The 22,359-nt window shown below is 44.9% G+C and overlaps 1 protein-coding gene across 5 annotated transcripts; it reads left to right on the forward strand.

The window, feature by feature from the left end:
* The first annotated feature begins 1,916 nt into the window (after positions 1 to 1,916).
* NAGA (alpha-N-acetylgalactosaminidase) lies at positions 1,917 to 22,222 on the forward strand. Of its 5 annotated transcripts, none has more exons than XM_077339333.1 (10): positions 1,917 to 2,190; positions 4,650 to 4,787; positions 7,044 to 7,221; positions 8,915 to 9,089; positions 11,320 to 11,497; positions 13,649 to 13,743; positions 16,012 to 16,173; positions 17,797 to 17,994; positions 18,679 to 18,822; positions 20,134 to 22,222. In XM_077339333.1, the coding sequence occupies exons 3-10, from the start codon at positions 7,067 to 7,069 to the stop codon at positions 20,248 to 20,250; spliced, it is 1,224 nt and encodes a 407-aa protein (XP_077195448.1). In that variant the 5' UTR covers positions 1,917 to 2,190; positions 4,650 to 4,787; positions 7,044 to 7,066; the 3' UTR covers positions 20,251 to 22,222. The 5 variants fall into 5 exon arrangements, with proteins under 5 accessions (XP_077195448.1, XP_077195449.1, XP_077195447.1 ...); XM_077339334.1 differs by having other exon boundaries at positions 7,047 to 7,221; XM_077339332.1 differs by lacking the exon at positions 4,650 to 4,787 and having other exon boundaries at positions 1,918 to 2,190.
* Positions 22,223 to 22,359: the final 137 nt, after the last annotated feature.

The raw sequence follows: 22,359 nt of genomic DNA on the forward strand, positions 1-22,359 counted from the left end.
TCACAAATTTGAATGGCGATTGCAATTATGGAAATAAAACGTTGAATTACTCTGGGTTGCTCAGCAATGATGAGCTTGAACCGAACATGGAAAAGCAAGGACATTGCCCTAACTACCAAATGTAGATTAGTTAGATCTATCATATTTCCAATAGCCATTTATGGGCGTGAAAGTTGGACGATGAACAAATCAGACAAGAGAAGAGTCGATTTATTTGAACTCTGATGTTGGAGAAAGCTTCTGAGGGTTCTGTGGACAGCAAAAGTCACAAACAAGGAAATAATACCGTGCATAAAGTCTGATATATCTCTGGTAGGCAAAATCACAAAAATCGGGCTCACTTTGGCCATAACATGCAATCCAACTCAATGAAGAAAGTAATTATGCTAGGATTTGTCAGTGAAAAAAGGAAACCAGGCCAACAGAGGGTGTGGTGGTTGGATGTAATTGGAATGGAGATGGCCAGAACACTGTACAGCTGAGGGAGGTGGTGTAGGATCAAGGATCGTGGCAGTGGCTGTACCATAGGATCGCCAAGAGAAGAGTCGGACATGACTGAATGGCTGACAATAACAAGAAGTGTGCAAAGGATTGCAGCTTTTGGATCCTGTCACAGACCACTTTCAGGATGCAAGCCTACACACAGTTACTTGGGAATAAACCCTTACTGTGGCTTCTAAGTAAACTTGCATAGAATGGGACTGCAGGGCAACAAGCTTAAGTCCTTTCTTGAGGCAGTCAGACTGAAATCAATGAATGGGGCACTTACTGTTGCAGGGAGACAGCATGCTGCTCAACTCCTGCAGCTGGTATGAGCGCTATTAAATGTGGAGAAATTGTTTACTGCTGGAGCACACTAGACAATCTGTTGCATTTGAGATCCAATAGTATTCCAGAACGCCCCCCCCCCACCCCAATATAAAGTAATTCTTCACAGTGATCCAGGACGAGGCTCCATGGGAGAAGAATGCAGCTGTCTGGTTCTCAGTGCCTCATTCAAAGCAGAGGTGCAGAAGTGGCCAGAACTAAGCGTTGGAACACAGAATCTGGTCACGCCCCCACTTGTCTGTGGCATGTGACTCCCATTGCTGGAGTGAGGGGGCACCGGCAGGACAAAGGTGGGTGCCAAATCTCTTCGGCGCAGACTAGCCTGCGCCCGAAGCTATCCAGCCAGCCATGCACAAACGCAGCCAGGCTGGGACGAGCCTTGGGCTTCGCGGGTTTAAAAGGAGGGCCGGGACACATGCCAGGCCTCCTTTGCCTCCCACGCTGCCCAGGATTATTGCTGTCTTGCCACTCAGCGCAACTTTTGTGGCCTGCCTTTGTGTCATCTTCATGCCAAGCTAAACGCTATGTGTCTGTGCATCCTTTGGGTGCTGGTACTGTCCCTTCCCTACCCAGCAATGCATTTTTGGAAGGTGGGTCAACAGTTCAACCTGATCATTTCTCCAAAATAGTTTAGATGTTAAACTTGATAAGGCAAAAGCAGGCTGCACAGGAAGCTAAACACTCCCCATGAAAGTATTTTGCAAACCACAGCCAGACAGGTGTGAAAATGTATCTTCTTGGTTCTCCTACTTTTATGAAGGCATCAACTCACTTTAGGCAGGCGTGTAGATTGTAAACCCGTCTCTTAGACAATGAGGGCGGGGTGAGCAGAATGCGGAAGAATGTATATAAGGGGAAGATACATGTTCAGACTTTGAGCAGGCTTTGCTGACATGCTCCCATATATGATAAAGGAGCACTTGGCGTCCGACTCTGTCTCCAGCTACGGGGGTGTGGCCCTGGGATGCCAGGATCATTATTAAAATGCTCGGGCTGTCAGGCCGGAAAACGCGGGCTGGAAGCAGAGAGATCCCCCCCCCCCCTCGAGACTGAGCGGGGCCGCCCCGTCGACTGTCCTCGGCAGCCTGCACACAGCGGCGCGCTCCCTTCAGCCGTCTGAGTTCAAAGCGGCCAGCCTAGTCAGGTGACCGGGAGCAGGCGGGGAGCACGTGACTGGCCAAAGGGGGATTCCGGTTGCTATTTCCCCAATCCTAGCATTGCCTGCGGTTCTGCTGGGGGAGCGCGGCTTTTGCAGGCGCTCTGGTGGGGCCGCTACCCACCGGGGGTCTAGCAGGTTGTTTTGCGCAAAGCCTCCGAGAGGAACAGGAGACAGGAGACCAGCCGGGTGAGCTCCGCTCATTGGTGAGTTTTAGGAATGCAAGTCCGCTCGCTCCTTCAAATGCCGCCTTCACTGACGCCTGGAAAAGTTCTGCTAGCAATCGGGAGGTTGTTGAGCTGTTCCCTGTACTCTCTTAGGGTGCCTATATGGAGCTCACTCTGCATGTAGGACCCGATCTGGATAGGCCAGACATGGTCGGCCCTGGCTAGCCCTTGGAAGGGAGACTGCTAAGGAATACCAGGGTCGTGGCAGTCAGACAATGTTAGGATATCCCATCAGTATTACACACATGTCATTCGATAAATAAATAAATCTTCCTATAGGGTGACTATATAGGGAAATAGTCGCCTTTAGTCACCTGTTGTTGAAAGAGTGAAATAGTGCCTCTGGAAGATGGAAGATTTACATGTAATGTTACCCCACCCCTTTATTTTTGGTTGCCTTTCTCTCGAACGGTGGCATCCACCCATGATGCATCATGCTTTTATCCAGCAAACTGTTTGCTAACTTTTAGTTAGATATGGATTTTCAGGTAGGCTGCCTTGTTGCAATGGCAGCAGTCACTTCATGGAAGCCAGAGAAGCATGTTCTTTAGCTGGGTATCCATTTGCTTTGAATGGTGGCTGTAATTTGGTGAGTTATTCCAACACCCTGGAGAGTTCAGACAGTGTCACAGCCCCTGAGTGGAGTGGATCTCTGGTCTGTGCTTAGTCCCTCCCTGAAGGATGATAAAGTCAAATGTTTATGTTGAGGCACTTCATTCTCTCTCTCTCCCCCCCCCCCCCAGGACTCCTTCAGACATGCAGAATAAGCCAGTGTTTGTGTTTACTTCTAATTTGTTGTGTTAGTTTGTTTCTGGGGCACCTGGGTTCCTAGTCAAGAAAAAACTGTGGTTCAGAATCCTGATTACTAGGCAAGAATATCATCTCAGAGTATTAATGCAATTGGAGACCTGTCAGCAGCGTCAGAGAAGAAGTGTTTGCACCCAGCAAGTATCCTGGTCGCAACCAAATCTATTTTTGGTGTAAAGAGGCATGGGCTACTCTTTAGATTCCATCAAATTCCTAAGAATCCTGTTTCAGCAAGACGAGAGCATTCTAAGTAATAATGAGATCTCTTTCATCCCTTCCTGTTTTTAATAATTTCTGGCTAGTATTTCTTTCTAAAATAAATGTGTAAATGAAAATGTAAATAGGAAAAGCCCAGCTGGAGAAATGCATGGTTGGCAATTAATCGGAAAGATGCCCCTCCCACTAATTCTTTTTCCAAAACTGTTAAAAGTTCTGAGCCACCCATTTCAGAATGCACAGTGCAGGGGCTGGGTTAACAAAATACCTTTTGCTGGCAGGGAATGTAATGTTCTTGATAGTATTAAGATAAAGCTTACAAAAAAAAGATAATGTGGAAATCCCGTAGGCTGAAAACATTGCTCATATTCCTTCTTAGAATACTGATGGAACATACAGATTTTCCTAAGAAGCATATAAAGGTTTCCTCATTGTGTGCATTTTAAAGTGCATTCTCTGAGAAAGTAGCCATCATTCCATGTGCACATGTTGCTTGGAAGTGATTGGGCAAGGCAGATCCTGTACAGCAGGGGTAGTCAAACTGCAGCCCTCCAGATGTCCATGGACTACAATTCCCAGGAGCCCCTGCCAGCATTCGCTGGCAGGGGCTCCTGGGAATTGTAGTCCATGGACATCTGGAGGTCCACAGTTTGACTACCCCTGCTGTACACCATGGTGTAGAGCCACCTGGGATAAGCGTGGTGGCCTCTAATTGGAACCGGATTTAATTCCCCACTACTCCACCTGGAGCCAGTTGGGTGACCTTGGGCTAGTCACAGTTCTCTTAAGGCTGTTCTTGCAGAGCAGTTCTGTTAGAGCTCTCTCTGCCCCACCCACCTCACAGGGTCTATGCTATGGGGAGAGAAAGGGAAAGGGAATGTGTAAGCCACTTTGGGATTACTTTAGGTAGTGAAAAGCAGATTATTACAAAAAAACAGCTCTTGTTTATAATTTCCCTCCTTGCCCAATTGTATTATTTACCAAGATAGCAGAAGAAAGGACCATACTGTAAGGAAAGCTGGCTAATCTAAGCTGTCGGCAGTGAGGGAAAAATACATTCATGCCACCATTATGGTTATCTCTGCGGGAGGGCAGGTCACACATGCCAGAGTCTAGGCCCTCCTCACCATGAAACAAGCAGCCATCACTGAAGGAGAGAAGGCAGTGGCCATCACTGAAGGAGAGAAGGCACCCTTCCATCATACCTAGGCCCAAACCCAGTCAAAAAACCACATCCCCAGCATTAAATTGCCTGGAATGTAATTTAATTGCTGTTTACTACTTTGTGGCTGAAAGTCGGATGAACAATATAGCAAGCGTCTCTTTCCTACACCCTGGAAGTCTCTCTGTGTAGGTAAAAAGTACATGAAATGTTTGAATCCCTGATCTGTTGGTACTCAGCCACTTTTTTTCAGGATTTTGGATTTTGGCATCTGCTGTACTCACTGCTGTGAAAGTTGGACATTAAGGAAGGCCGAGCATCAAAGAACTGAGGCTTTTGAATTTTGGAGAAGACTCTTGCGAGTCCCTTGGACTGCAAGGCGAACAAACCGGTCAGTCCTAGAGGAGATCAGCCCTGACTGCTCCCTTAGAAGGCCAGAACCTGAAGATGAAACTCAAATACTTCGGCCACTTCATGAGAAGGAAGGACTCCCTGGAGAAGAGCCTAATGCTGGGAGCGATCGAGGGCAAAAGAAGAAGGGGACAACAGAGAATGAGGTGGCTGGATGGAGTCACTGAAGCAGTCGGTGCAAACTTAGATGGACTCCGGGGAATGGTAGAGGACAGGAAGGCCTGGAGGATCATTGTCCATGGGGTCACGATGGGTCGGACACGACTTCGCAGCTAACAAAAACATCGTACTCACTGCTGGTATCTTGGGAGGCATTTCCTTGGAGAAAGAGATCCTGGGTGACAGGGTCTTATGGCAGTGCTGTCAAAATGAAAGATGTTTGCCTGCACTGCTTGCTTTCCTGTGTCAATTGTAGGGATGAGATCAAGCCCAACTGCATAGGTGATCCAAGCACTTGCTTGAATCGACAGCATGTCTATCAAGTTGGGTGTCATATAAACTGTGTGCACGACGTTTCAGAGCATGCTGCAGCATAGCCTAAAAAATGTCTTATTTATTTATCTATTTATTTATTAATCTATTTATTTATTAATCTATTTATATATTTATTAATTTATTTATTTATTATATTTCTATACTGTCCTCCCCGGAGGCTCAGGGCGGTTTACATAAAACATATAAACAATACAATAAACAATCTATAACATATAAATGACTGTAACATTAATACTACGGAACTGTGGGAGTTCAGGCAGGGCTCTGATCTCTTTAGGGCGCTCATTCCACTAGGTGGGGGCCTGTACAGAGAAGGCTCTGGCCCTTGTTAAGGTCCGCCGTGCGTCTTTGGGGCCAAAAGCTGAGAATACACTTCCCCAGGCAGTGCTGGTGATGCTGATGAATCCACAGTGCCATAGGCCCTTGGATGAAAGCTCCTTCAGGCTCACAGGAGGGTCTCTCTTTGCCAGCATCAATAACAAGAAGAGAAGATCCATCACTGCACAAAAGCACGGCAACCAAATAAAGTGGTTTCAGTCCCTTGCTGATATTGGGAGTATTGGTCAGTTAGGGGAATTTGTCACCAAAGCGGCCTGGTTTGGGATGAAAAAAGAATGTAAAATGCCCTCATATCCACAATGGTAAATGCTGGCTTGCTTTGAGTATGTGCAGTGAGAAGGAGTTCCTATCTCTTGTTTTATGTTAGCTCAGTTCCTCAGCCCAGGCTTGAAACTGGTCTCCTTGTGCCTAATCACCTCTAAAGAGTAAGGATTGCCTTTATGTAACCAGGCAGAAGAAGCTTTTCTAAGAGCATACTTCTTAGGCCATAAATGACCAATTCTGGTATTGGAGAGAGCAGGAGGGTTAGTAAGCATGCTGTGGCCCAGTAACTTTGGTGTGTGTTTGTATCACTACCTGCATCCCGAGCCATCCCACTGCAGAGCACAAGTCACGAGCGAACTTGGGCACCTGGTCCACTTGGAGGTGTCTATTGAAAACACTTCCAAGTAACAGTGTCCACATACATTCAGAAGCCTGATGTAGCATTCTGAAATCAGGGTTACATTAGGCAGCAGCGAAGTTGCTTTGCTCCATTCCCACAACCTTTCTGAGCTCTCTCAGGACTGATGTCAAGAAAGGTACAGCGTGAGACAGATGGAAAGGAGATATCTGATGGAAAGGAGATATCCAGAGCAATGGTGGCCAACCTTTTGGGCAAGTGTGCCATTCTTACGCATGTTAGGCAACCCCTCTGCCTTGAAGTGGAATTGCCCATTCTCTGCCAAGGGAAGGAAAAGGCAGCTGTGCAGCTCAGGGTAGGCAGGCAGAAGAGTAAGTCTGCTTTTATGCTTCTGCTACTCCTGCAGACTAGCCTGCTCCTCCTGTTCAAATGGGCCATAAACACCTGTTGCCTGTGCCCACATTTTAGGCTGCCCATCCGTCCTACTGAGTTTCTGCAGTGTTTGCCTCTGTTACCTGTACGGAGATTAAAAATGGGAGAGGAGGAAGACTTAAGTATAGTGCCAAAAAATGGTGGTGGCAAGTGATGCCACTCTGATAGGAATTGAGTCCCTGGTTTCCGAATGCAATTTTGAAAAGTACTGAACAAAAGACTGGGCAGTGCAAGGGACTATGGAAGTGAATGGAAATAATGCCTAGCTTGTTACTTGAGTTATAGACAAGGCACGCTGGGAGATGGATCTCTTACTGGAAGGTACAGTTTTGTCACCTCTGTCTTCAGCAGCTATCCATCACTCTGTGGCCATGAAGCTGGTAGCCTCCGTCTTCGTACTGGCTCTAGCCTCCTTCTGCCAGGCTCTAGAGAATGGGCTCATGAGAACACCCCCAATGGGTTGGCTTGCATGGGAGCGATTTCGTTGTAATATTGACTGCAAGGATGATCCTCAGAATTGCATCAGGTAAGTAAAAGAATGATGAAGACAATGCAGCTCAAGCAAGTTCAGCTCTGTTGTGTGGAATGCTCAGTGTTACCTTTTCTCCTGCCAGGGGCTACAGGTCGGCTTTTCGCTTTTGAACTATCTGAATATCCTCCAGCTGTTTTCCATTCCTCAGAATGTTTTTTCTTCACAGCCCACTGCAGCTTCTCCTGCACAAAAATATCCTGGCCACAGTGAGCCATACTGTTGTAACATCTGGGCTGGATTGCTACAATGTACCCTTGAAAATTGTTCAGAAATGTCAACTGGTTGAGAATGTGGCCCCTAGATTACTAACGAGAGCATGTCAGTTTGTTTGCATCATACCAGGGTAAAAGATCTGCACTGACTGGCAGTACCTTCCCAAGTACAATTCAAGAAACAGATTTTGACCTGTGGAGCCTCAAAGGTCTTGGGGCCTCAGCAGTGGCAATTCACGTGACTTTGCTGATTAGAATCATAGAGTTGGAAGGGGCCATGCAGGCCATCTAGTCCAACCCCCTGCTCAACGCAGGATCAGCCCTAAGCATCCTAAAGCATCCAACAAAAGTGTGTATCCAACCTTTGCTTGAAGACTGCCAGATTGAGACCACTGCTGCCCCTTCTCCACCCAGGAAGACAGAAAAGCTAATGCTTGTTGCCTCTTCATTTCTCCCCAAGCCTTTCTAAAACCAGCATGCACGAGCTGGCTAAGATTCACAAGAAGAAGGGATCACACAAGATTTTGGGAAGCCCTAAAGAGGTTGCTGTGCTGCCGAGACACTGGGGGCGGGGGGAGATTGGGAGTTAGTTCTTTCAGCTCCTAGTGCAGAGGCAGCAGCAAGGTAGGTACAAGGAACAGAGGGGTAGGGAAGAGGTTGCAGTCCCCCAAAATATCACCTCATGGATGAGCTGACTTGGACCACAGCACTTGAGGAGCCATCTTCTTTCTTGGATACTTCTCAGCCCGCTAAGATCTAGCTCGCAGCAATCAGTAGGAGGACTTTCCAAGCGGTGGTGCCCTCTTTCTTTTTTCCCTCCTTGAACAGCAGATCCTAAAAGGCAGTTTTTTGCTTCTTGTTGGGTTGCAGAATGCCTGGCTATGGAATGAGGGGGTGCCAAAATGGGCCCTTGCCTGGAACGTTCTGCACTAGGATCTTATAGCTGAGATCAGCAATTGCTGTTTGGGCCACTTCGTTCAGTTTTTAGCATGAACCTATATCGTTTGCACAAACATAATAGTATGTGTACCAGTACATGGGACATAGGTTATATGCACTGTTGTATACGCAAGGCAGATACAGGGTAGTTCTCAAATAATCATAGCTCCCTCTGGTTTGTTTCTGTACCAAAAGGTCTATGGATTTGCAGTGAAGCAGCCCCTAGTTAATGATTTCATTCCCTTATTAGTGCCATTGCTTAAACAAATGGGAACTTCTTGTGAATTTGCAGTGAGGGGGTTTCTGTGGGGAGGGAGGGAAAACAATTTCTAGGACACTTGGAAGCAGACTGCACTGGAAGGAGATAGGCTTGCCATCTTGAGGGAGAACTGGCAATAGCAAGTACCCGAAGTATATTTCAATACAGTGGGAAGCTCTGTAGGATCGCTGGGGTTGAACCTCTCATGTTTCATATTGCCTCAAATAGTTTAAGGTGACTTCAGCTTTAAAAACAAAAAAAACCTTTCTGTTTTCAGTGAAAAGCTGTTCATAGAAATGGCCAACTGCCTGGTGACCGATGGCTGGAAGGATTTGGGCTATGTGTATGTGAACATAGACGACTGCTGGATGGCAAAAGAGCGGGATGCCAAAGGACAACTGGTTCCAGATCCTGAGAGGTTTCCTAGTGGGATCAAAGCCTTAGCGGATTACGTGAGTGGACTCTTCTAGTGGAGAAGCCAGGTCTAGGTGGCCTCATCTTTGTGTGTGTGTTTTTAAAGTCTCTGTTGAGGCATGAGCCGGTGGGAGGATTAAGCAGTGCAAACACTGGGCTCCTAAAGAATGACTCCTTAAAGGATTAAGGGCTATAAGATACTTAATCCTTTAAGGAGTCATGCTTTAGGAGCCCAGTGTTTGCACTGCTATAAGGTATAAGGAATCACTGATTGGTTCAAAATTGAGAAAGGAGTTCGGCAAGGCTGTATACTGTCGCCTTGCCTATTTAACTTGTATGCAGAGCACATCATGAGAAAGGCGGGATTAGAGGAGTCACAAATTGGGATCAAGATTGCAGGGAGAAATATCAACAACCTCAGATATGCAGATGATACCACTCTAATGGCAGAAAGTGAAGAGGAACTAAAGAGCCTGTTGATGCGGGTGAAGGAGGAGAGTGCAAACGTTGGCATGAAACTCAACATCAAGAAAACAAAGATCATGGCATCCAGCCCTCTCAATTCCTGGCAAATAGATGGGGAAGAAATGGAGGTAGTGACAGATTTTATTTTCCTGGGCTCCAAGATCACTGCAGCTGGGGACTGCAGCAAAGAAATTAAAAGACGCTTGCTCCTGGGGAGGAAAGCTATGGCAAATCTAGACAGCATCCTAAAAAGCAGAGACATCACCCTGCCAACAAAAGTGCGTTTAGTCAAGGCTATGGTATTCCAAGTTGCAATGTATGGCTGCGAAAGTTGGACCATAAGGAAGGCCGAGCGTCAAAGAATTGAGGCTTTTGAACTCTGGTGCTGGAGAAGACTCTTGCGAGTCCCTTGGACTGCAAAGTGAACAAACCAGTCAGTTCTAGAGGAGATCAGCCCGGACTGCTCCTTAGAAGGCCAGATCCTGAAGATGAAACTCAAATACTTTGGCCACCTCATGAGAAGGAAGGACTCCCTGGAGAAGAGCCTAATGCTGGGAGCGATTGAGGGCAAAAGAAGTAGGGGACGACAGAGAATGAGGTGGCTGGATGGAGTCACTGAAGCAGTAGGTGCAAACTTAAATGGACTCCGGGGAATGGTAGAGGACAGGAAGGCCTGGGGGATCATTGTCCATGGGGTCGCGATGGGTCGGACACGATTTTGCACCTAACAACAACAACAACAAAGGTATAAGGTACTTAATTTGGAGTCTGAGCCAGTGGGTTGCTTGTGGAAAATTGACAAAGTGATTTCCTTTGCTTCGCCTCCATGTCCTCTACTGCTGCTCCAGGTGAGCTGGGGTCAGAGTCAACAATAGCACAGGAGGAAAAGGTAGACATTGTAGGAAGGTCTGGGAGGATTATTGGAGCTCGGTGGAGTTTTGGGGAATGGAGAGATATCCTCCACAAGGCAGGATTTTCGAAGTAAAGGAAACCACTCAAACCCATGTGCTCTCCTTCTGGAATTCAAGGCAAGAGTATTGGAGAAAGCGGACATCAAATGTCAGTTGTGTATTCGACAGTAGCCATGTAGTAGAAACATGGCTTGTATGAGAAAAAGTGTGCTTGGAATGGCAAATGAATTTTGGCCATTGGTAGGATGAGGCAGTTTGCCGTGCATGACCTGGGCTAGACAGTGTTTAGGGTTAGTGGCTGTGACAAACAGCATGACATCTGCATGTGTCCCATGCAACTAACCTTCAGAAATCATTGCTGATATAGTTCTGAAAGTGTGTATTATCCTGGATTGAAATCAACAAGATCGTTAAGATCTGGGTCCCAGAAAGGAGATAAAGCCCCACTGAGACCGGGTTCGTACGCAACATTTTTCCTTACACATAAGCACATGTAAAGAGAAGCAGAATGTAACAATGGCAGTAAAGCAGTACAATCAACAGAAATGCCCGTGACAATTAAAAAAATCAACAAAAATGCCATTGACTGAAAAGGACTGTCACATCTGTGGGCCCCTGGTTCTTTATTGTTTTTCCCCCACATAATTCTGGCAGCACACACCTTGTCTGCTTGTGAGCAAGATAAAAAGTCCTATGTGAACTTACTCTTGGAGAGCATTAGTTGTGTGGCTCATGAAGTATAAACCTGTGCCATGAACTTCCCCTCTTAGAAATGGACAAAAGTGCTTGGCATGTAATCTCAAGGATGGCAAAGTGTTGCCAAGTGTGGCTTAGTTATTCTTCTTGCCTTTGCAAATTGCTCTATCTCAGAAGTCACAATTTATTTTGGCAGGTGCACTCACTGGGGCTGAAGCTTGGCATTTATGGTGACCTGGGTACCCACACTTGTAGTGGGTACCCTGGCACTACATTGGATCAGATCGAACAGGATGCTTTAACGTTTGCAGAATGGGGGGTGGACATGCTGAAGCTAGACGGCTGCTATTCATCAGCAAAAGACCAGGCGAGGGGTAAGAGCCACGGCTTCCTGCTTGCTCCGGTGCATCCTCGTCTCTCACATTCTTCCATCCTGTTCTTCTCCCTCACCTCATCGTGGTCAAGTTGAATTACAATCTAGACAGTATAAACTACAAGCAAAGAAGTTGTTTTTAAAGATCAGATCTTTTATTTAAATTATTATAGTAACTGTTTAATAATGGTTTAAAATCAAATCTAAATTCCATCACACGTATAAATGAGCATGTCAACCTCAGTAGGTAAAACTGAATTATGATATGTTTATCATATGGTATGTGTGTTATGCAGCCAGGAGATCCTAAGATTGTCTGATGGTCAGGCAAGAGATGTTCAGGGGTGGTTTGCCATTGCCTCCCCATGCCACAACCCCGGTATTCTTTGGAGGTAGCCCTTCCAAGTGCTAGCCAGGGCCAACCTTGCTTAACTTCCGAAAACTGATGAGATTGGACTTTCCTGGCCTATCCAGGTTGAGTATAAACTAAGCTTGTTATTCCGGTTTGGTCCTTGAATCTGTTAAACATCTTACATTGTATACTAATTTGCTAGTCACCCTTCCATTTCTGTGTATCTAGTGAAGCCTGTGCACTAGGGCTGCCAGGTTCCACCTGGCCAATGACAGAGGATGCGGGGGGGGGGGGGGGCAGTAGGTTTGCCAGATCCAGATTGGGAGACTCCTGGAGATTTGGGGGTGGAGCCTGGAGAGTATGGTTCAGTGCCACAGAGTAAACCCTTCAAAGCATCCATTTTTTTGCATGGGAACTGATGTCTGTATTTTCAAGATGAGCTGTAATTCCATGGGACCCCCAGGTCCCACCTAAAGGTGGACATCCCTGTTGTACCAACAAAAGTGTATACTTTGAATAAAATTTTGTTGGTCTTAAAGGTGCCACAGGACTCAACATGGCTACCCACCAGAATCTATCTTCATAGGAATATAAAATGTCATAAAATCTGAACATGCAGTATTTAATAAAAAGCCACCATTGGTTAATATTTTTCTACTCATGCAGAGGGCTTTCCCTGTGCTGAAATCCTTTTGTATTAGAAACCAGAGTGGAAACCAGTTTGGTTTGTATCTGAAGTAACTGGTGGTGATTGTGTCCCTCTTTGATGCCGTAAAACCAATTAGAGTTTTTAGAATAAAGCTGCTGGTTCCCAGCAACCAGTCAGTGCATTTTCTGGCTAGTAGTCTGAGGTGAGGCATAAGCTATGTGCATTTCAAAGCTCCTAACTTTTGAAAGAGAGGGAAGTCTATTCTCTTTCCTTCCCCTGAGAGTCACTACCCCCTTTCCTAGACAACTGAGAAGGCTTTTATTTTACATTAACTAGACGAGATGGTATGAGAAAAGGACTATCTCCATCCTTAGGACTTGCAGTCACAGGACCTCCATTTGAGAATCCTTGTAGATTTAGACCAGGGTTTCCCAACCATGGTACTGAGATACCATATGGTACCATGTTAGCCCCTCAATGGCACTGTGCCATGGGGATTTTTAGAACGGCAGCTGTGAAGAGCCCTCCCACTCTGTGAAATTTTTAAAAATTCTATCTTTATTTGGGCAAGTTAACCTGCCCCCTCCCAAAGTGGCCAATGATGGGCCTGTAAGAGATAGGAAGGGGAGGGGCCCCAGCCATTTAAAACTTTGCAGCCTGAAGCTCCACTCACTTTGGCAGGGAGCATGTCAGGGAAGCATGGCCAGCTGACATCACTTCCTGGCACCTCGAAGCCTGAAAAGAATTTCAGCAGTACATCCATGGTCAAAAGGTAGAAAAAGACTGTTCTAGACTGTAAATCTTGGAAGGGAGGAGGTGGGTCTAGCTAAGAAGTGAAGCTGTCCCATAAACTGTTAGGGAGTTGTGACCTAGGGAGGGAGGAACTGTTATGAAACTTCTTCCTTTTAAAATACCAGATGTCCAGCAAAATGAATTAGTTTTGTACAAATATATGGTAGTGCATGCTATTGTTACTGGGAAAGTACTAGTAATGGAGATAGATTCTAGCCTTGGGTTAGAGAAGTACTCATGGGGTGAACAATGCCTTTGTTCTTATCACCATGCGCCCATCCTCCAGACGTCTATAAAGATCCCACAGCAACATACTTTGACAATTCTTTTAATGCTTTATCACTCTTTGTCCATAAAAGGTTATCCTCGAATGACCAAGGCTCTGAATACAACAGGCCGCCTTATTGCCTATTCCTGTAGTTGGCCGGCATATCAAGGGGGGCTTCCACCTCAGGTGAGGTATCACTGAGAAGGTATTTGGGTTGTATTTTCCCCCCTCAGTTTAAACTATGCTGCGCAGTGCTCTGTTGAATCATGTTCTGAATTCTGAACTGAAGCTTCTCAACCTACATTTTGATGATTGGGGCAGGGAATGAGCAGCAATATGGCAAGCATGTCCTTTTATATGGCAATTAGCAACGGTTCCTCTCTGATCTTGTACCAGCCGTTGGAAACCCTCAGAAGGCCATGAGATGTCTCATTGCCTCTGAATGTCTCTGAAGGTTGGCATTGTTTCAGAGACAATGCCTCCCCTTTCGTCTGTGTCAGTGATGGCAGACCTCTCAGTGTAAATCTTCAGAGCCCCTGAGCCTCCGGGGAGGGCGGTATATAAATATAAATAAATAAATAAAATAAAAAGTGAACACAAAAAAAATCGAGGAGGTAAATTATGGTACTGCTTTTTCTATAGCATTACTCCAGAAAAACACTCGCAGTCAATCACATTTGTCCTCTTCCACTCTACCACCTGGGATTAGTCCCTATAATCTCTCCTCTAATATCATTTTTTCTGAGGCTATCATACATTACTTTGGTCACGTTACAAGAAGACGACTGGAAAAGTCAATAATGCAGGAAACATTAAAGGCATCAGAATAAGAGGAAGACCCAACATGAGATGGATTGACTCTATAAAGGAATCTGTTTGCAAGACCTGAGCAAGGGTGTTCACAATAGGACATGCTGGAGGTCATTAAGTTACAGGGTTGCCATTAGTCAGAAGTGGCTGGACAGCACTTAACAGAAACATCTTTTCTTTCTTATTGGCACAGCTTTTTCCTAATGCCTTGGGCACAACGCCTTGTTTGTAATCTTCTAAGTGTTGGAATTTCCAGGTGCAAGTTCCTCAGGGCAAGGCTTGATCATCTGGGACTCTCTCTATACAGTGCCATAAAGGTAAAGGTATCCCCTGTGCAAGCACTGAGTTATGTCTGACCCTTGGGGTGACGCCATCTAGCGTTTTCATGGCAGACTCAATACGGGGTGGTTTGCCAGTGCCTTCCCCAGTCATTACCATTTTACCCCCCAGCAAGCTGAGTACTCATTTTACCAACCTCGGAAGGATGGAAGGCTGAGTCAACCTTGAGCCGGCCGCTGGGATTGAACTCCAAGCCTCATGGGCAGAGCTTTCAGACTGCATGTCTGCTGCCTTACCACTCTGCGCCACAAGAGGCTCTATATCAGGGGTAGTCAAACTGCGGCCCTCCAGATGTCCATGGACTACAATTCCCAGGAGCCCCCTGCCAGCATTCGCTGGCAGGGGGCTCCTGGGAATTGTAGTCCATGGACATCTGGAGGGCCGCAGTTTGACTACCCCTGCTCTATATAATAAAACATTCTCTAGAAGGTGGACCTCTCCATCATGTGTTTCTTTCAGGAGTATCCACGAGTGCTAGAATTATTGATTCGCTTGCCTGATGCAGCAGTGCTTTTCTTATCCATAGGATGGGAGCATAGTGCCAATCTGTTGAGTGCTGTAGCTTGTCTCATACCCCTTTTATAAATAACAGCTCAGGGGACACCATCACCCAATGAAATACATTTCCCCAAACTCTGTAATATTTATGCCTTGCAGAATCCCACAGTGTCTGGTATTTTAGCATAATCTCAAAGTTTATTTATTTATATTCCTTTGATTTATATGCCGCCCCTCATTGTGACATCTCAGGGCAGTACTGAAGTTGCTGTTCTGACACGCATGTTTCTCTTTGCCTTGGTGGCACTCTTTGGTCACCTTTCAAGTAGGATAGCCAAACCCATAAACTAAAAATTAAGCCTTTTTGGAGTGGTTTCCCAGGGCGGAGACTGGAGTCACCAAACTGAGGATCCCGCCCTACTTTTTTAACGATTAGGACCTCCGGGTTAACTTCGCCTAGGGTCATCTATATAAGGCCCAAAGGCAAGGAACAGCAGGATCGGGATTTAGGAGGGTTAAGGAATTGATTATGCCACCGTCAATTGGTATAAAGGTTTTATGTGTTTTTATCTATAATTTTATTGGTTTTATATTCTGTAAACTGCCACGAGAGTGGCGTTCTAGAAATCTATAAATAAATAAATTTGCTTCTCAGGAGCTAAATTAGCTGGTGATAAAGTGTTCTTCTCTGGTTTGCCGGGAGGGCAGTCTATAAATCAGATAAATAAACTGCTTCTTTAACCACATCATCTTAATGGGGCAAACAGTTCATCTCTGGAACATACCGTCTTACAAATCCTTATCCAGGTCAACTACACCCTCCTAACAGACATCTGCAATCTATGGCGAAACTACGGTGATATTCAAGACTCTTGGGATAGCGTCCTGTCCATTGTGGATTGGTTTGCAGAGAATCAGGATGTGCTTCAGCCACACGCCGGCCCTGGCCACTGGAATGATCCAGACATGGTAATGTTGAACCAAGGATGTTGAAATGAAAACTAGGACTTAACCGGGGAGGTTTCAAAGACAAAAAAAATGCAATTATATAGAATACAACAGGGTGCATGACTAAGTGAAATGACCTTCCTGGCACAGTCCTCGTGGGTATGGTTTTTAAAAATCATGCTGCTGCTGCAGCAGCTTTCTGAATCCAAGCAGGTCGCTTCTTGGATAGGAGAATTTTGGGAATTCTGTGTTGGGGTAGTGGTATAAATGTACAAGCATAAATAAATTGTAGTTTTTGAAAGGCCCATCCTTCTGTATAACCTGTATTTGAAAGAACAACAGCAATGTGTGCTGGTCTGTCTCAACTTTTTTACTGTTGAGAAGAAGACGAGTTGGCTCTTACATGCTGCTTTTCTCTACCCGAAGGAGGCTCAAAGCGGCTTACAATCGCCTTTCCTTTCCTCTCCCCACAACAGACACCCTGTGAGGTGGGTGAGGCTGAGAGAGCCCTGATATCACTGCTCAGTCAGATCAGTTTCATCAATGCTGTGGCAAGCCCAAGGTCACCCAGCTGGCTGCATGTGGGGGAGCGGGAAATCAAACCCGGCTCACCAGATTAGAAGTCGGTGCTCCTAACCACAACACCTAGCTGACCCCTGAAACATTCTTCAGGCTTTGAGAAACCCTAGAAGTGGTGTGATCATGCAGAACATGTTTGGGAAGCATAGGGCATACTCACCTGGCCCCCCTCCCTTTCCCACCTCCTCCAGGCCCTTCATTGGCCATGGAGGAGGGGGTCAACATGACCATATATGGTCATATCACCCAATATGTTTAACAAATTAAAAAATATATTATAGTTAATTAAGTTCCACCTATTTGGGAAAGCCTTCCAAGACTAGTTGAGAAAGCCTGATGTGTGTGCCATCAAAGCATTGCACCAAGAACCTGCTTTCAGTCACCTGCATGCAGATATGTTTATTGTGCTTTGAGTAGGTTTAGGTTAGCTGCTTAGAAAACAAGCTGTGATCCAGAAGGTCCTTTGTTCAGATCTTGCTTCTGATCTACCGTGGCCTTGGGCAAGCTGTTCTCCCTCACCCCCACATCAGTCAATGAGAAAAGTGCTGGCCTAAACAGGATTGTTGTAATCATTACAAGATGTTTGCGAAACACTGTCTGAATTATGAGCTGCTATTTAATTCAATGGTTTCTGTGGAGAGACAAAGGATATAGGAAACAAAGAGTGCCCCCCCCAAACACTGAAATGCAACTTATTCTCTCAAACATAACCTTTTCTATTTTCTGAAACTTCTTTGGGCTTGAAAAAAAACAGAGGATGTCTCTTTTTTCTTTATTTTTTGAGAGTTTAAGGATTAGGAGCTTGTATTTTAAATGAAAAAGTTGAGATACCTTGGATGCTGCACCTAGTGCTATTTTCTGTACTGGCAAGATGTGATCTAGGAATACACCCAATACTAATAAATACCTTCATAGAACGACACATCTTGGTTCTAGACATCCCAACCCCAGCGCAGTAAACTAACTTGTCCGTTTTCCATGTGATGCAGCTAGAGAGATCTCCAAGCTCAGCCACTTCTTCTGACTTTGTATCTTGCTTTTTTGCTTTCTACCTGTGTCCTTCAGCTAATCATTGGAAACTTTGGTCTCAGTGAAGAACAATCCCGGTCCCAGATGGCTTTATGGACAATCCTTGCTGCTCCTCTTTTACTATCCGCAGACCTCCGCACAATTTCACAAAGTTCCCAGGAGATTCTGCAGAACAAACTGATGATTAAAATCAACCAAGATCCCCTGGGGATCCAAGGACGCAGAATCCTTAAGGTAAGAGTGGCCTGGATCCTGTGACTGGCTGAGCAAGTTATGTGACTCCTTGGAGCCCAAATTTATATTCCTTCCCTAAGATTTTTTAACCTTAGAGGTTTCCTAGAGCAACCATTCTCAACGGGGATCATATGGCCCTCTGGGGGACTCTGGCACATTTGAAAGGGGTTACAGACTGGAAAATGTGAGAAGGGAAATCCAAAGGGTTTATGGGGGGCACGTAACTGAACCCATAAAATACCCTTTTTGTCACATATGGCATTATTAATTGCTAGAAAGTTCAACCTCTTCAACCTCTGTCAGGGGAAAGAAAAGGAAATAATGTAATCTATTCCTTTGTGTGTGCTTGAATTAATGTATTCAAGAAAAAAAAGAATGCACATACTTCTCTTGGCTGAATGTTCTAGAAATATGTCATATATACCTATATATACCTATACATACATACATACATACATATATGAATATGATGAGGTATGTTGAGTATAGTTAGTCCTCTTTTTTAGCCTAACTCATTTTGCAAGCAGCCAGTCTGCTGCAGGAACCAGAGATCTCCTAAAAGGGCTGTGCCCCCAAAATGGCTGTCCTAGGGGATTCAAAGGCCCCAGGCAAGTGGAGGGTATAGTGGAAGTGTGTGTTTATTGGGGGGACAGCATTTTTGCTAGTGACACATTGTTTTCCTAGGAGAAGTCTCTCATACACGTGTTCTTGAGGCCACTTTCCAACTCAGCCAGTGCGCTGGTTTTCTTCAGCCGGAGGACAGACATGCCTTATCGCTACACCACCTCCCTCGCCAACCTCAATTATACACAAAATGCCATATATGAGGTAAGGAAAAGACCCTTTGCATCTCTTAGCAGCTGCCATTCTAGCATGCTGGCTGTCAGGGTGGCTGCCCACTGTGGAATGAAGCCTCCAAGAACTCATGCTGTGTATACTGGGGATGCCATCTCAAAGGAGCCATCTGTGCATGTAGTGCTGCATTCTTAACATTATTCTTGGGGGAAATCTCCTTTCCACATCCCATTTATTGCCTTCAGACAGATTCTTGGCTTTGTGCTTTTTCTAGTTACCTTGCCTCAGATTCAGTGACTGCAGCTGAGCAAAAGTGTAGTAGGAACTTTAAATGAAGCCATGTTGGGTGCGTGCTTGGGATGATAATGGGGGAAATATGAGACAGAAAAGCCTTTAATTCAACTAAACATCTGTTAAATTCAGAGACAGAAAGAAAAGGGGCAGATCTAGCTAATTCAATAATATAGAACTTAGGCAATGCAATGAAAAAACAATCGAACACATATTGAATACAATGGAGAACAATTAAACAGTTGGTCACACATGACGTATGTACATGTGATGTGCCCTAAAGGAGGCAGGGAAAAAAGGAAGGATTGCAGATTGAAGAGGTAGGATAGGGCCTTAAGTAGAGTGCAGTGGCTAAGAGGAGAGGGAATATAATGCCCAGGAGCTAACAGGGAACAGAATCAAAAGGAAGGGTGCTGATGGGAGAAAAGGAGGAGTCAGAGAGCCCAGAAGGCAAGAATGCACTGGGAGTGAGGACAACAGGGGGCAAGATAGATGAGGGGAGATCTGCACTTTGGTTCATACTGAAGTATGAGCATAAGTTAAATTATGGGGGTGGCAGGATTTGGCCATGGGTGAAAGTGAAAAGAACTGTATCAAGAGTCACCATGATGAAGGCGAGCCCAAAATGCAAGAATAAAGTTGGGTCTACACACACTACACTTGATCTTAGCCAAAAAGCTAAGAAGCGAATTGGGTCTGTTTATATCCATATTCATTCCTTTTACTTACAATAATGGGAACAAGACAGAAAACAGGTGTTAGCCTGCTGATTTAAGGTTCACAAGGAAGGCCTACGATGTTTCTTGAGTGGAGTGGAATGTAAGCACAACTTGTTCCTTCTGGCCTGGATAAGGAGTAGCCCTTGGCAATGCACAAAACTTTGATACATGGCATAATAGCTTCCCTGAAAACCTGGCCGTCTCGTTGTAAGTTGGCATCTTATTACAGTCAGTTCCTCTCATGAGCCTCTGATTTGATTACTCTGATTTGAATCTGCTGGAACCTGAGAGGACAGGCGGACTGGGGCTGATGCTGCTTCTTTGTTTTTGGCAGGTGCAAGATGTCTACACTGATGAAATAATCAGTGGGTTGAAGATTGCTGACAATTTCACAGTAGTCATTAACCCCTCTGGGGTAGTAATGTGGTACGTCTACCCAACGACATACTAGACCAGCCATTCAGTTTATAAATTTGAAACCAAGAAGTTCCATCCTTCCCTATCAGGATATCAGAAGACCAAACGAATCCTGAGATGGTACAGCATCTTAGCTAACTTGGTGTAGCTGATAGTACCTACACTGAAAATAATCTATTTGTGGAATTTGGTATTTACGCATTGCTTCTAGGTATTAATGGAATCAATGTACATCTACCTCAATGGGCTGAGGGAAAGTTAATTACTGGGAGAATCACTGCCTTAATGATTGCCTGATGTTTCATCATGTATATATTAAAATATTCACAGTGTTATTTGGATAGCCTTAAACAGGAAATTTTAAAATCTTTGTACAATTCTGAATCAACTGCCCGGAGTTTTAATAACCAATGGGGAATATCTTCTCAGATCTGCTTGGTGTGGTGGCTAGGACCATAGACTTCTAATCTAAACCAATTTGATTCCTTGTCCCCCCCCCCCCCCACATGCAACTAGCTGGGTGGCCTTGGGCTTGCCGCAACACTGAGAAAGCTGTTCTGACCGAGCAGTGATATCAGGGCTCTCTCAGCCTCACCCACCCCACAGGGTGTCTGTTGTGGGGAGAGGAAAGGGAAGGCGATTGCAAGCCTCTTTGAGACTCCTTCGGGTAGAGAAAAGTGGCACATAAGAACCAACTTTTCTACTAGGGCTATATGCAAATTTTTCAAATGTGCAATAGTAGTGGGGAAATTACTTTTAATAGGCAGGCATGTTGGGGAAATGGCCCAATATGCTTTCTTCCACCTCTGTTCTATAAATCTGTTTGGGGGAGGCTGAATGATATTTTCAAATGCAGCATTGTACCAGACCAAAGGTCCTTCTGGTCTACTAGCAGCCTGTCATATTCCACTTGCAAGGTATCCCTATTTGTCCCCAAGATCAGGAATTTAAGGAGACAAAAATCCATGTTCAAAAATTGCGTCAAGCAGAAATCATGAGTATGATTTATACTGCTCACATTAAACTGTGATTGGCTGGAGTTCCCGACTGCAAATGTACATGGACAAGACTAGCCTATTGTAATCTAGGATCAGGGTTTAAATCTCACCAGAGAATCTTTTCTCCAGTGCAAGAGGTTTTCCCAAGTCAATATGAGCCTATTTGCCACATAGCACTTTCCCCCTCTTGTACCAGGGTGGCTGTTTGGCACAAGGAGAAAGCACCATTTCTAATGAAGCAGAGGGGCAGGAGCATTCCACAAGCAGGCCAGTATGGAAACAAATTTCCACACCTCAGGGAATCTCATTCACATGTTGTCCTGCAACTTAGTTTACTTGTCAATTGTTGAAACAGATGTGGAATAAAAGGATTGTTCTAGAAACTATCACAATCCAAAAGGTTCAGAATAGAAACCTGGAAGCCCAGCACGCCAGGCAGGAGGATGCATTTCAGGATGCTGTTGCACTAGAAAAGGCATGTCAACTTTGTTACTATCAAGGTTTCTATTCTTTGAACAGCAATAATAAATTACTAATATACCAGAATGTTTTTTAGAACACATGTTCTGCCTCTTAATGGAGGAGACCTCATTTTCACGTTCTAACTTTATAAGTTACCTTTCAAGTAGTAGCTTCTGGGGAATATATGTACCACCTTTGTTGCTATGAGGGGACAACAGTAACTCTAGATCCAAATGAACACACAACCCATTAACTCTGTTAGGATGCACTGCCATATAACAGGAGAACAGCTATGAATGTCACCAGGGAGTGGGGGAAATTTCAGTAGTGAAACAGTAGGGCAGAACTTTGTTAATGCTGTATGATACAGATGTTAGTAACAAATTGGTACAAACTGAGCATGTGCAAGCCAAAATCAAGATTAACTGTTATTGGAAGATGCTGGTATTTGTCAACCATTTGGTGCTACTTTTTGCTTGTTTTCTTGTAACTTTTATGCATTTGTTCTACATTTGTCTACAGAATAAAAAATAATGTGAGACACTCCTCTGTTTGCATTGATGACTACTGAGCTAAAGGTATCTTCCAACCCCTATCAAAGACTCACAGAAGCCAAAAAGATTGGTGGTACTTGTTGATGTACAAGCAGTGCAGTATTGTTGTTACTATAGACAGTTCCCACA

The sequence above is a fragment of the Paroedura picta genome, chromosome 5, assembly GCF_049243985.1.
Source record: "Paroedura picta isolate Pp20150507F chromosome 5, Ppicta_v3.0, whole genome shotgun sequence".
NCBI classification, from domain to species: Eukaryota; Metazoa; Chordata; class Lepidosauria; order Squamata; family Gekkonidae; genus Paroedura; species Paroedura picta.

What these genes read in the sequence shown, in the direction of transcription:
- NAGA (XM_077339333.1), top strand. Translation starts at nt 7,067, where the DNA reads ATGAAGCTGGTAGCCTCCGTCTTCGTACTGGCTCTAGCCTCCTTCTGC. An exon ending in AAGGACGCAGAATCCTTAAG is followed by an intron (nt 17,995 to 18,678) that starts GTAAGAGTGGCC and finishes TTGTTTTCCTAG; the next exon opens with GAGAAGTCTCTCATACACGT. An exon ending in CACAAAATGCCATATATGAG is followed by an intron (nt 18,823 to 20,133) that starts GTAAGGAAAAGA and finishes TGTTTTTGGCAG; the next exon opens with GTGCAAGATGTCTACACTGA.